Source organism: Notechis scutatus, chromosome 3, assembly GCF_049901735.1.
Source record: "Notechis scutatus isolate UNSWTSFEM ecotype Mainland chromosome 3, rNotScu1.2, whole genome shotgun sequence".
NCBI classification, from domain to species: Eukaryota; Metazoa; Chordata; class Lepidosauria; order Squamata; family Elapidae; genus Notechis; species Notechis scutatus.
Window position 1 is genome coordinate 184,702,085 of NC_142011.1, and position 15,348 is coordinate 184,717,432.

The 15,348-nt window shown below is 40.1% G+C and overlaps 1 protein-coding gene across 6 annotated transcripts in view; it reads left to right on the plus strand.

Annotated features, from left to right (window-relative positions):
- Positions 1–14,419, plus strand: part of CPQ (carboxypeptidase Q) — a 162,086-nt gene extending 147,667 nt beyond the window's left edge. For 2 of the 6 annotated variants that reach the window (XM_087962030.1, XM_026690614.2), the window contains exon 8: positions 8,089–8,570. In XM_087962030.1, the coding sequence (XP_087818156.1) occupies positions 8,089–8,249 (161 nt within the window). In that variant the 3' untranslated portion in view covers positions 8,250–8,570. Of the gene's footprint in view, positions 1–8,088; positions 8,571–10,393; positions 11,934–12,028 lie in introns of those variants that run through there. The other 4 variants (XR_015748984.1, XR_015748983.1, XR_015748985.1 and 1 more) reach the window with 4 other exon arrangements.
- The last annotated feature ends 929 nt before the right edge of the window (positions 14,420–15,348 follow it).

Here is a 15,348-nt window from a genome sequence, read left to right on the forward strand (position 1 = left end):
CACAGCAAATACTGTTTCAGTTTCCAAATAGCCCTCAACTCTCACACACAGTGACAGGACACTAGCCAGATGAATACCGATGGATGCTGGTAGGCAAAGGCACAATTTTTCCCCTTATTCTTCTCCCCAAAAACTAAGCCTGATCACATAGTTTCGTAGCGAAGCACGGGTATAGAGCTAGTCCTTTAGATATTAGCATACCGGAGATACCATTTAGGTAGTTTCGGTAAGAAAGAAATTGTCTGAGTATACATTTTGATTTGCAATTGCCATCTTATCTAATATAACTTTTTAGTGGTTTACATGTATTCAGGATAGACTCAATTCAGTGATGAAATTAAGATACAGTTTTGCTTTATATTATTGGGGATTCAATTTATGGCATTTGTTACTCATTTAAACTTCCAGTTATATAGGTGATATATTAAGATAACCTATATACATATGAAATGATAAGATTCTGCCATTATTGTACCCAGTACTGTATGTTAGCCCAGATGGAAAGAGAATTGAAAAATACAGATCATGGAATGAAAGAAAAACTTAACCATTGTATCAATCTCCAAATTCCAGTATTTTGGCAGTGGGTAATCCATGCTGTTTAATAGTAGAAAATCTTTGTCTAAAATGCCTGGAAGAAATGGAGATGGGGAATGCCACCAGAGTGCTCTTATAAAACAAAGGCTACATTTATTTTGGCTAACTTGGGACCACTTTAGGATAAGTTATTTTAGATTCCAGTCCCACATTTGTGCCGTAGAGTGAAACCTCTTCTTTCACGGAAGTCTGATTTCACACCAGTTGTATACAGAGGCCTAGTTTTTATCTCCAGCTGCTGCAACATATTCTGTGACACAAAAGCGAAGGTTGTGCTGCAAAGTAACTGTGATAATCTGAGCTATAATTCAACCTATTTACTGCATCAATACAAATGAATAAAAAAAATGGATTCAGCAGGAAGAGAAGTTGGACTCACAACGTATTTTTTTTCCCCTCCTTATCCTCTGGCAATCCTCATTTAATTAACCGCAAGGCAGCTAAATAAGTGCTTTCCTTTTCTCCATTTTGTTTAAATCTTGAATTTTAAAAGCTTTGGAGAAGAGTGAATCAGGAGGTAAAACAGCAGGACTTCTGGTGTTATTTATAAATTCAGTGCTGGAAACTATTTCAAGGTCTGTAGCAGGATAACTCAAGCATCATTTACTTTCCTCAGTAATTTCAAGTGTGGACGCTCGGTCACAGAGTTAATGGCACTGGAACTACATTAACTTCTTGATCACTTTGGCTTGATTTGACCAAAAACTCTTAGCATATTGTCTGTTACTGAAGGCACAAATTGGCTCACTTAATCTCATGGAATGATATCAGTTCTAGAGGTTGCAGTGTCTGAAGCGAAAAATTGAAATGATGCATGCCGTCCAAAATTTATGTTGTTCAGTGAATTTTGCCCCATTTTACGACCCTTTTAGCCACAGTTGTTAAGTGAATCATTGCAGTTGTTAAGTTAGTAACACGATTGTTAAATGAATCCGGTTTCCCCTTTGACTTTACTTCTCAGACAGTCGCAAATGTTCACATGAATCCAGAATACTGCAACCTTCATAAATATGTTGTAAATTTGAACGGTCACTAAACAAACTGTTGAAAGTCAAGGATTAGATGGCCAGCCATATAAAGCTTTTAAATCAACAAGCATTCATCAGGGCAGGGACTCTAAAACAGATGATGAAATAGCATAATGTAGATGCCAACATTGACAGTGGTTTCCAAGTATCACATCATATGTGCATGTTGAGGTTGCAATTTTAAATGGAGAAGGAGGGTAATGGACAATTTATTTATTTATTTATTTGATTTGATTTGTCAATCGCTTACAAGATAATAGGTATAAGAAAAATGTGAGTAAGAATACAGGAAACAGGTACAAATAAATGGGGACAATAGGACAGGGACAGTAGACACGATTGTGCACTTATGGACGCCCCTTACAGACCTCTTAGGAATGGGGTGAGGTCAATAGTGGATAGTTTGAGGTTAAAGGAGTGAGGGTTAGAGGATGTAACAACAGAGTCAGGTAGTGCATTCCAGGCATTGACCACTCTGTTGCTGAAGTCGTACTTTCTGCAAGCAAGTTTGAAGCAGTTTACATTGAGTTTGTATCTGTTGTGTGTTCTGGTATTGTTGCGGTTCAAGCTGAAGAAGTCATTGACTGGTAGGACATTGTAGCAGATAATTTTGTATACTACGCTTAAGTCCAACCATAGGCGGCTTAGTCACACCTTAATTTCAACAATGCATCTAATCTCTCATCTAATCTGACCCTACTCAGATGTATCCAGAGGAAAAACCATTTGGTCATGCAAATAAAGTTTCTGATAGCCAGGAAATCTCAGTAAAGACGCATATCTTTTGTGATATGAGGGCATTGTTAGCAGCAATTAAAGCATTAAAAAAGATGGGCTCTGGTGTAAATCCTGGAGCTGCTTTCTCCTGGGTAAAGGTGCGTAAACCTGCTTACCCCAGAAATATGTAAAAGTAGTCCTTGACTTACAACCATTCCAAATAGTTAGTGACCATTCAACGTTACAGCAGTGCTGAAAAATGTAACTTACAACCAGCCTATGCACCTAATGAACATCACAGCATCTCCACAGTCCCCTGAATAAAATTTGGGTATTTGGCAGTTGCAGATTCCTGGTGTCCCCTGATCACCATTTACAACCTTCCCAGCTGGATTCTGACAAGCCAAGTCAATAGAGGAAATGAGATTTGCTTAACAGCTGTTTTGCTTAACAACCATGGCAAAATAATGTCGTATAATCCACTGCAGCTCACCTAAAAGCTGCCTTGCTGAGCCATGGAAATTCTGGTCGCAATTGTGGTCGCAATTCAAGGACTATCTGTACAGCTCCTGACATCAGATTTTTCAAGCCATGGAACTCCTCTGATTTTCCATCAGTTTAAAGTAAACTTATGCTGAATGCCAATTCCACTGTTAGCCCAAAAATAGCTTTACATACGGTAGTTTTGGTAAAACACAGAGATCCCCAAGCAGTGGTGGTGAGGGACCAGAAAATACTATTTTTTCTGCTGTTGCATTGTGATCAATGCCATCTTAAAAATATTTAATATAATTGCCCCCCAAAAAAAACATTTTAAGAATTTCAGTTAGGGTAAGCTAATGAAGAAGAAAAGTGCTGAACATTTTTCATAATCTATTGAAATATTATTAAAGATCAGCAGCATCCACAGAAAATACCTTTGTTGTGTTTTATAAAAGCAATAGCAATAGCACTTAGACCTATATATCATTTCACAGTGCTTTACAGCCCTCTCTTAGCAGTTTACACAGTCAGCACATTGCCCCACCCACCCACAACAATCTGGCTCAGAGGTTGGTATTCAGCAGGTTCTGACCAGTTCTGGAGAACTGGTAGTGGAAATTTTGAGTAGTTCGGAGAACCAGCAAATGTCACCCCTGACTGGCCCCATTCCCCCATCTATTCTCTGCCTCTCGAGTCCCAGCTGATCGGCTGGATCTTCTTTTGTTGCCCTCTACAGGAGAACGGAGCTGGAAAGCAGTGAGGTTGGGGTGGGAATGGAGATTTTACAGTATCCTTCCCCTGCAACGGCCACCAAGCCATGCCCACAGAACCGGTAGTAAAAAAATTTGAATCCCACCGCTGATCTGGCTCCTCATTTTATCAACCTCAAAAGGATGGAAGGCTGAGTCAACCTTGAGCCAGTTAGAAGTGAACTCCTGGAATGAGCAGTCAGCCTGCAGTTCTGCATCCCAACCACTGCGCTACCACAGCTCTTAAGCAGGGACTATCTTGAATACCAGAAAGTCAGTAATTCATGAAGGTTTTTGGTATCTATCTTTCCAGGTACCAGCCATAGATCTGCCTCCTTTCAGTTACTAAGCAGTTTATTAGAGAGAACAAAACTGAGGGAGGAGCAAAAGAGAAATTCTGAACTCCTAATTGTGCCAAAGAAAACTTTGTTCTTGTCAGTGGAGACAAAAGAATTTTGGATTTGTTCAGTAGTGATGCTTTAACTAAAGAAATAAATACATTTATAAAATATTTTATTCCAGCTGAATGTCAGATTGCTGGGTAGGTTGAATTAGCTCCCTATGTACTGTTTTGAAGCCCTCTGAAGGCTAGAATTTGGGTACTACCAGGGAGAAATGGTAGATAGATAAATGATGATAGATACCGTGTTTCTCACATAATAAGGCCGGGCCTTATTTTTTTTGAGCCCGAAAAACGGTTAGGCCGCCTTTTCGGGGGTAACTTAATTTCCCCTTTCATCCTCATCTAGAGCGCCCGCGGGCAGCCTCGCCACCAGCTGCTCTAAGGGGCGATCATGGCGAAGCGCAGAGAGCTCCCTACTCCCACCAAACACCTTTGCTGCAGACCCAAGACCTTTGGCACCTGCCTCTGTTGCTTTCCCTTCTGCCCATTCCGCTGCCGCTTGGAGTGCTGTTGGAGCTGCTGCCGTTTGGAGCTGCCTCTGCCGTTTGGAGCTGCCTCTGCCGCTTGAGCCGCCGCCGCCGTTTGAAGCTGCCGCTTCGCGTTTGGAGCACTACCGCTGTTTGAAGCACCACCGCCACTCCAAACACGGAAGCGGCAGCTCCAAACGTGACGGCGGCACTCCAAATGGCGGCGGCGGCTCCAAACGGCAGAGGCAGCTCCAAACGGCGGCAGCAGCTCCAAGGGCACTCCAAATGGCGGTGGTAGCTCAACGGCACTCCAAATGGCAAGTCCCCCACCCTTCCTATTATTTTGCATGTTTTAAACTAGGCCTAAATTTGGGGGAGGGGCTTAATTTGATTTTATGCCTAGAAAACATGCTGGGTCTTCCTATTGGTGGAGGCCATATTGTTGGAGAAACACGGTAGATAGATAGATAGATAGATAGATAGATAGATAGATAGATAGATAGATAGATAGAGATAGATAGATAGATAGATAGATAGATAGATAGATAGATAGATAGATAGATAGATAGATATAGACAGACAGACAAGACAGACGGATAAATTTTATTTGCCTCCCATCTCGCAGTTCAGGTGATTCTGAGTGGACAGACCTCCTGCATAATGGTTTTTATTTACTTATTACATTTTAAGCTATCTCTTGGCTATGTAGAGCCTGCCAAGCACTTTGGAGTACAAATAGTAATTGTTAGGTTAGCACATGGCTTGGCTTTTCAAACACCCAATCAATTAAAAATGAAGCTGCTTAGTCATCTACTTACTATTCAACATCAATACACTCAAATCTCTTGCCAGATTTCCATGCTCTTCAAATATTCAAGACAGCTTGCTAGCCCTAATTTGTGAAAGCAGATCATGCAAATTCAGATTTATCAAACAACATTTTCCCACATTTTATGATCCTCCCTCTCTTCCTTTCATTGATTATGTGCCTTCAGATTGGTGTGAACTCTTAGCAACTACATAGATTGATTTTCTGCGTGACAATATAGTTTTTCTCCGTGAAAATCATAGATTGTTTTATTACATTATTTCTATTTATTAGGTTCTATGTAAAAAAAATCAATAACAGCCGTTTGTGATACAACATTAGAATTAACCCTGGGAGGCTGAAAATACTACCTGGGAATTCTGGGAGCTTCATTGTCAACACATCAGGATGCTTCCATGTTGATGAAGATTGCACACCAATGAATAAAATATGTGTCTTTTAGCTCTGCCCCCTTTCCTTAAATGTAGACATTTGAATCCAGGGCCTTTAATGTGAAACCATCTTAGGATACAAGTAAGAGATAATGTGAAGAAAAGTAAGCAAGCTTTTGTACTTCAGAACCTAAATATATCTTCTACCACTGTTGATGACTCTGCCTTTCCTTCTCTTACTCGGGAGAAAATAGCTTAAAGTATATACCTTGGCTGTAGTTAACACAGAAAGACTACTCAGCTCTAAAGGTCAGGTACCCTGGGAGTAGGGAGCTGAAGGGAATCACTTTTTCATTTTACATCTCCTATTAGCCAAGGTCCCCTAGGAAGATGCACCTTCTCTATCTCCCATGAGGAACTTTGTGGTTCCATCCACCCATCCATCTGGTTATTTAAATATTTGCTTTCATTTCTCTTTGTATATTCTGTTTTCCTTTGAATTTATTTGAAATGCAGGTTTTGAGACCACACATTCTCTACTTGTATGTTAGGATAATGTGCAATAGGCATAAATTCATCCCATATTTCAAAATACTAAAACACTAAAAGAGAAATGCAGTGCAACATTTAGATGCCAAATAACCAATAAATGTAATTATTATTGTGCATTGGCTTGAACCCACCCCATTATCCTCATACAGAAGCATGATACTGCTCATGTGGCAACTGGTTGAAACTCTTCTACTTAAACAGATATTTTAGGCACCATCTCAGGCTTCCTGTCAGTTTTCTTCATTGCAGCATATTTTGGGAGCTGATTTGTGTCATATTTCCCAGTTTTGCAGATGCTCTGAGCAATGGAATGATTAAGCTCCCAGTAAACTCTTGGAAGCTAATGCAATTTTGGTCCAAACCACAATATCATTCATGACACATGCCAAGAATTTCTTGGATTGCAGCAAATAATGGTTTCAATTTAACCAGGATGTTTATTAAGCGACTCGAAGCCAAAAGCATATTTTCATTTATTTCAGGGGAGCAATGTTTAGCATCAGGGTAAAGGAAAAATTAAGCATTCTGGCTACGGGTCAAATATCTAGGAATGAATGAATCTGTCCATTTTATTTCCTTCAATTTTGTCATTTTTGTGAATGTGCCCATTTCAGTTTCTCTCAATTTTCCCTCCTTTAGTGGGATTTGTTGCATAATGTATTTGTTTGAGGTTGAGTTTGGGGATGGTTTTTGGGGGGAGGGGGTGTTAAAATATCTGCAATGGAAGAAGGAGGGAGATGAAGAAAGAGGAGGAGGAGGGGGAGGAGAGATTTTGTTATTTGCTCAAAGCACAGATGGCAAAAGAGATTTAACTTCAGTATGATATTCCCTAAAGTAAGTCTATGGGGAATAATTAAATGATAAATAGAATTACCAATATTTTAAAAATAACTAGCCAGCATTTGCATTTGCATTTAGTTTTGCAAGACTGTTACAAATTATTTAAGTCATTATGCAGTGACAAAAACAAAGTGGCAAAAACATTTCACCTTATGGAAAGTAGGACAATCATAACCATAGATTTACAACCTACCCATCATCCTGTGGAACTTCTGCTTCTTAAGGTTTCCAAGTAATGGGAAGAAGATAGTTTTAGACTGGTGTTTCTCAACCTCAGCAATTTTAAGATGTGTAGGCATCATCTCCCAGAATTCCCCAACCGTCATGCTTAAAATTTTAAAACTTAAAGAAAACATGGTTTAGACAACAAAATAGCTGGTTTAAATTTCCCAATGAATCAGGAGGTATAGAAAAAGCCTGGGAGCAGAGGTGGTATTCAGCAGGTTCTGACCAGTTCTGGAGAACCAGTAGGGGAAATTTTGAGTAGTTCGGAGAACCGGCAAATACCACCTCTGACTGGTCCCGCCCCCATCTGTTCTCTGCCTCTGACCAGCTGATCGGCTGGGTTTTCTTTTGTTTTCCTGCACAGGAGAAAGGAGCTGGAAAGCAGGTTAGTGGGGTTTGGAGGGAATGGGATTTTGCAGTAACCTTCCCCAGGAGTGGGGAGTGAATGAAGATTTTGCAGTATCCTTCTCCTGCCATGCCCACTAAGCCACACCATGCCCACTAAGAACCAGTAGTAAAAAAAAATTGAATCCTACCACTGCCTGGGAGGCATGGAATGTTTATAATCCTAATCTGTTGCCAACCTAGCTCTTATTTGGCTAGGATCACAGGCTTTCCTGACCTCAGAAAAAAAGCAACAATAAAAGCTAAAAGGATAGCACTGGATTCCATCCTTTCATTTCCAGGTTATCTCCTCCTATGTTTCTATGTCTTTCCTCAAACAATCAGATTACCATTTCAGAGTTAATGAAATGCAATCTAAAAGATTCTGTCTAAATTTGTAACATTCACATGACAAGGAAATACCATTGTGCTGTTCTCCACAGGTGCCAGTTTGAGTAACGATATCACTAAATACTTCTGGTTTCATCATTCCCAAGGTGACACGGTGTCAGTTCAGGATCCAGTCAAAATGAACCTCTGTGCTGCTCTTTGGACTGTTGTGTCTTATGTGATTGCTGATATGGAGGAGAAGATACCAGTGTAATTCAAAAATAAATCAAGAACAAGTATTGATTGTTTTAGCACAGACCAGGAATGTATCTGATCTAACTCTGGGATGAAGCCCTGGGTTTCTTCCAAAAGTCAAACTTTTCTTGATTCAACTCAAAACATGTGCTTTTATCATGTATATGTATTTTTTAATTGTCGGTCTAATACCTTCTTTGGGCAACTTCCTGATGCTTAGTTTCAGTGCTTTGTTCTTGTTGTTGTTGATTGTTACTCAGCAATATCATAAAAGTCGCTGATTGTTAAGTTACCCTTTTATCTGCTAAATGCTTAAAATAAATATGGTGTTGTGCATGAACTCTTGAGTCTAGCCATCTGTCAAAATCTGCCTCCTCCCCCAGCCTCACCCCACATTAGACAGAGCAAGCTGTGGCTGTTTTTCTACTGATAGAAAGGGGATGCTCCGTGAAAGGGTAAATAAAGCCAGGGCAATCCACCAAACACCTTCCTTGAATTGTTTCTTTATTTTATTTTATTTATTTATTTATTTGATTTGCCAATTGTTTACAAGATAATAAGTATAAGTGTATACATAGTTGTGAATACATGAAATGGGTACATATAAGAAAAATAAAAGAAGAATAAGAGAAACAATAGGACAGGGACGGTAGGCACGTTGGTGCGCTTATGCACGCCCCCTACAGACCTCTTAGGAAAGGGGTGAGGTCAATAGTAGACAGTCTAAGGTTAAAGTTTTTGGGGTTTGGGGAAGAAACTACAGAGTCGGGTAGAGTATTCCAGACATTGACCACTCTATTGCTGAAGTCGTATTTCCTGCAATCAAGTTTGGTGCGGTTAACTTTGAGTTTGTATCTATTGTGTGCTCTTGTGTTGTTATGGTTGAAGCTGAAGTATTCATTAGATAGCATCATCAGCTGGATTCATTAGTGAGAGAAAAGGGTTCAGCAGTTAGGACAGCAAATGTTATGGTGGGATACCATCAGAAGTGGTACTACATTCACAAGAAGAGTTCTCCACTCCTCTACTCGTTGTAGAATACCTTATGCCACCAGACTTGAAATTCTAGAACTAGAAAACCTTGAATTACGCTTTCTTCGGTCTGATTTAAGCATGGTATATAAAATCATACATTGCAATGTCCTACCTGTCAATGAATACTTCAGCTTCAACCATAACAACACAAGAGCACACAATAGATACAAACTCAAAGTTAACCGCACCAAACTTGATTGCAGGAAATACGACTTCAGCAATAGAGTGGTCAATGTCTGGAATACTCTACCCGACTCTGTAGTTTCTTCCCCAAACCCCAAAAACTTTAACCTTAGACTGTCTACTATTGACCTCACCCCTTTCCTAAGAGGTCTGTAGGGGGCGTGCATAAGCGCACCAACGTGCCTACCGTCCCTGTCCTATTGTTTCTCTTATTCTTCTTTTATTTTTCTTATATGTACCCATTTCATGTATTCACAACTATGTATACACTTATACTTATTATCTTGTAAACAATTGGCAAATCAAATAAATAAATAAATAAAATAAAAAAAGTGGGCTGCTGGGCGTTCGCAGGGGTTCAAGAGAACCCCAGCTAAGATTCTGTGCCGTTTGGAGAACCCCAAATCCCACTTCTGGCTGGCCCCACCCACCCCGCCCCTCCTAAGAGTCCCCACATGGCCTATTTGGGATGCAGGTAAGTGCAGGGTGTGTGCGGAGGCTCAGGGAGGGCGAAAAATGGGCCTCCCTGAAGTTTGGGAAGGCTGGAAATGGGCCTGTTTCTGGCTTCCAGAGAGCCTACGGAGCCCAGGAAGGCCGTTTTCGCACCCAGCAACTGGGCAGAGAACACTTTGCTAACATGTTTGAAGCCCACCCCGGATAACATATATTGTTTTTTAGCCCGACTGTCTGATTGTGCCCAAAGGCAAACATTGGAGAAGCTGTACCAAGGAAATGTCTACCTGAAAGGTTCTATCAAGAGAATCAAGAAAATCTCTGGCTCTATTCTTCAATGAGGAACAAGTAGAGTTTGATTAAGCTCTGAGTTCTACATCTCTTTCTCAACTATACTCAAAATTTAAGTGCCCCACTTTGAGTGCCATGTTTTCATGTCCAAATATTATTATTTAAACTTTCTGAAAGATGTAACTATTTGATCCTTTACAGAATATCCATTGAACAATTTGGCTCTTCTTCCTTGCCTTTGCATTCCCACTTCTAAATAAACTCTAAACTGGGGTTGAATCATTGGCTCAGCATCTTGTTTTCTTTTTGCTTGCCTGGATGATTGCCCAGCTACTAAATGGCACAAAGGTCCCTTTACACATGATCCCTTCACACGGTAAGAGTGTATAGTGAGATGAACATGTTATTATTTATAACATTTAAATGCTGATGGGATTCTGGAGAATGATATTATATCTGCAGTCTTCGCCATAGTGCTGTAAATCCTGCTACCACAATCCCTATGTGACTTTTGGTTCCCATTCCTTCTGTTTTTGTTCATTTGTTTTAATAAATGCTAATATTTGGAAAGCTGGCATGCTGTAAAATGTGGCATCAACCGTCAGTGCAATCCACCTTTCCAGGAACACAACAAAGAAAAAGGTTGGCCCTAGTGGGAATTAACAGAGATAAGTCATGGTGAAAGTGGGGAATCTTGAGAAATCTTGAGGATCTGCAGGGATAGCATAGCCGTAGAGCAAACATATACCCAGCCTGTGTATTTCATGTTTTAAAATATATATAAATCTTCTATAGCTTGTTCGTAGGGCTCCCATATGTGCCTTGCAAGAATCCAGGCAGCCACAAGACGGTAGCAAAGAAAACACAAATGTTCTCTGCTGCCACCTAGTCATCATTTGAATGTTGGCAGCTCAGATAGGACAGCCTATTCATTCATTATTATTCCGAATGCCTTTTCATAGCATGAATATATTTTGCCTCATTTTCCCTTAAGCGTAAGTGCCTCAAGTCTATTTGCTGTCTGAGTCTGTGCATGTTTTTCTGAGTATCCCCAGTCACCCTTCTATAATATATAATATTTATATATGTTGTGCTTTATAGCAGCCAACTATGCAGTTTGACGTTTGGACTTAGATCCCACTAAAACTAACTCTTGAAGATTCCTCACAAGTTACTTTTCAGTTCTTTTTTTTTTTTTGCCCACTACTAGTTTAAGTGAATGTTATCAGTTGGTGTGATATTGTTGTGATTATGGCATGGGTATATAAATTTTGAGAGGTACCTGTCAACCATCCATCGATAACTCTAACCCATTTGGCAGGGGTGAGGGGAAAGCAGGAGATAGCCGAAATAAGGAGACATAAATAATTGCTGTGTGAAACTGATTGGAGGGGAAAACTTTTCAGCAGGCAAAAAAGGAATAAGAGCTTACATTTCTTTCAGTATGATCACTTTGTGGATAGGCATTTTATGCTATCCATTCATAGAAAAAGCTATTTTTTGGAGCTGGCAAGCTCCCTCATAGCCAGCTTTTTTGTGAAAGGTCCTATGACATCAACTCCGAATGAGTCACTAATTTAAATTGTCTCATATATTTGAAATGTTATTGCCTTGCTTACGTAATATGTATAAATATATAATTAAATTGTGTGATTCATCATGATTCAATACAATTTATAAGAATATAATGCTTGTAATCATATTGTCACGTTCATTTCATTATAAGCATATTTTATTTTGTTGTACTATTGATATTACTTAAACCAAAATTCTAGTTGAATTTCTGAAATACAATAATTAAACAGATCTTACATTAATAATTTATTTCAACTCCAGATGACTACATGGTGGCCACTACACAAGAACTGACACATCAGCCAGAGTACAACATTTCCATAAGTTGTTTGATGTCATCTTGCTTGATCTTGTATCTATCCTGTCTTCTTCTGAAACGGACAAAAAAAAAGAACCTTATTCTAACCTGATAGAAAAGGAGGAGTGTTGTTCTCTCTTTTCCTCCATTCTGAAAAATGGGAGAAAAGTTTCTGTTTGATTGATTCAGCCTTTCCTTAAACAAGTTTAGTTCTGGAAATATTAAACCTTGCTTTGTATCCCAGTTACAATTTGGATTTCATATTAATGTGGAAAAACCTAAATTAGAAGTGAATGCTACCGTAAAAATTTCCAATAACCAGAAAGCCAATCACAGAGGTAAACTTTATTTTCTGCCAGCAAGAGATGCCCATTATTTTTTTTTCTTAAGTGAAAACAACAGTTTCGGCTTCCCACCTTTATGTATTGAAATAACTATAGTTGAGATCTGAACATTCCCATTGATGCAAAAATGGGAGAAAAGTTGGGGGGGGGAAGAGTGTTGATAGCTAAAAATGGTACTTAGGTGGAGAACTGATGATAAGAGTAGAGGCTTTCCAAAGAGGAAAGCACTCTGCAAATGCCATTATCAATCAATCTAGCAACATCCTTGAAGCAACATCAAGAATCCTTGAGCTTCACCACTCTCCACACCTGCGAATGGTAATATGACCTGTACGTGGATTCTAAATCCAGGTGATACTGGCTTCCTAACTACATTGAGAAGTGAAGAAAACCCTTAGAGTAATTAATATTATCAGCGTAACAAAACCTAAAGACAGTTGGGAACCTTGTGGGCTAAAAGCTATTCTGGCCTATGAAGTCAATCCATCTGATCATAAGAATTCCAGCAAAGCTTCTCCACATCCTCCACAATTATATCTAGGTGCCACTTGGATAAAGGGTGGGCTTCAATATTTTTAGCAAAGGGTTCTCTGTTCGGTTACTGAGTGGGAGTGGGGGTGGCCCTGGTGGGCGTGACCTAGTCAGTCTCCTGCAACACTGGGGGGGGGGGGTATTTTTGCCCTCCCCGGCTCCGGAGGCTTTCCTCGAGTCTCCGGGAGGGCAAAACTGCCTCACCGGGTTCCAGAGGTTCTCTGGAAGCTGGAAACAGGCCCACTTTTGGCCTTCCCGAACTTCCAGGAGGCCCGTTTTTCACCCTCCCCAAGCCTCCGTGCATGCCCTGCACTTACCTGCATCCAAAACTGGCTGTGTGGGGACTCCTGGGAGGGGCAGGGCCAGGTGGGTGGGGCCAGCCAGGAGTGGGATTTGGGGGTTCTCCAAACTGCACAGAATCTTAGCTAGGGGCTCTTCCGAACCCCTGAAAACCCCCAGCAGCCCACCCCTGACTTGAAGGGATTCCAACTAGATTGCCAGGCCCTAGCTTTGCAAATATTGACTTATCTTTATTAAGATACGTAAAAGTAGGGCACTTTGTAAACCAGATGAAAGTCTGGAGAGAGCGAAGAGTTTCAAGAATTGTCTTCCTTTCCTTTGTTTGCTTTCCCCAAAGTTCATCCTTCAGACGTTATCTGTCCAAAGGAATTGTGAGGAAATGAATCCAGCCCTTGAAGGTTCAGAAAACACTGATGCATCTAGTGTAGGACACCGTAGTATAGCAATAGCAATAGCACTTAGATTTATATACCACTTCACAGTGCTTTACAGCCCTCTCTAAGCAGTTTACAGAGTCAGCCTATTGCTCCCAACAATCTGGGTCCTCATTTTACCAACCTCGGAAAGATAGAAGGCCTTGAGCTAGTGAGAATTGAACTGCTGGCAGTCAACAGAAATAGCCTGCAATACTGCATTCTAACCACTGCGCCATCCTGGCTGTATCATAACCGCGGTTGTAGAGAAAGTAGTTATACCTACTTCTGGACTTTTTCATTCAGAAAGAAACTGCATTCTCAACTATGCTTAAGGAGAAATTAAGCCGATGAGCTCAATGTTTTCACTGTGTATTGACTCTGACAGATTAGAGCTCAACTTTACTTATCCTTGGTCCAAGGAACTGGACAATTTATCTTTCAAATTACTTGAGCTCTGAATGCTTCACCTAATTATATAAAATTATATCATGTTAGGAAAGCTATCGGCTAAGCTAAAAGTCTAACGTATGAATCATATACCTCAGTGCTGCAGGCATCAATTAGCTTCTAAATCTTCAACTGTGTATGTATTTAAGCTTCATTCACAAAGATCTGGGCCACTTCCATTTATCCATTACTGCCAGTGGGCATCAAAGTATTTGCAACATACAAGCTGCCTCATGAAATATACATTCGCTTCAACTGTACCCAAATGACTAATTTTCTGCTCTTTATTGATTTAGCATAATAAAAATCTCATGACAACAGGAGATAGAAATGTTACCATTAATTGTCAGTTGAAGTGAGCAATGTTTCCTGCATAAAAATTAACAAAGCAGTTCTCCCAGATGCATTGCATAAATGCAAGACATTTCTTAAATCACAAATGTTACTTAGGTGCTTGCAGTTTTCCCTTCTGGTCAAAGTGTACAGAGGATGTAGTCACTCCAAAAGACAAGATAGTCAAGTACAGTGGTGTATTCGTTTGAGCTGTGGTGCTGGAGAAGGCTCCTGCGTATTCCTTGGATAGCAAAGGTGACTAACAAGTACTGGAGTGCATAACACCAGACATGTCAGCAGGAGGCAAAATTGCAAAACTGAATCTCACTTTGGCTGTGTCGTGCGGGAGAACTCACTGGAGAAAGCAATTATGTTTGGAAGAGTTAGCGGTAAAAAGAAATCAGACTGCCAGAAAACATGGTGGCTGGACACATCAAAGCTGACACCAAGCCAGAGCATAGAAAAAGTCAAAGAAATAGGGCAAAATCAGAAGAGGTGGAGAGACCTGGCCCATAGAATTGCCAACAGTCGGAGTCAACTAAATGGATAGCATCATCATTATCACCTTCATCATCATCATCACAATGGTGTGATTGCAGCTCCACCTGTTTTCTATGTGTGCTGCATGGTCAATGCATACCCACCACAATAAAAACAAAAAACGCAGGCAAAACTTTCAATGCCACATCGCAGCCGCCATCTCATTTTTTTTTCTATCATACCCTTCAAACACTCTTTTTTCTGGTTCAGAAGAAAATCAAATTAAAATTTTGTTATAATAGAAGGGGAATGTCCCTTATGCAGCACTTGTTGAACAAACTATGTCAAATGCAAATTTAATCCGGTCAGTGATTTACTACTACATTATTTAAATAAATAGAGTAAAACTGTTTTACGTATTTTGGGGACCCA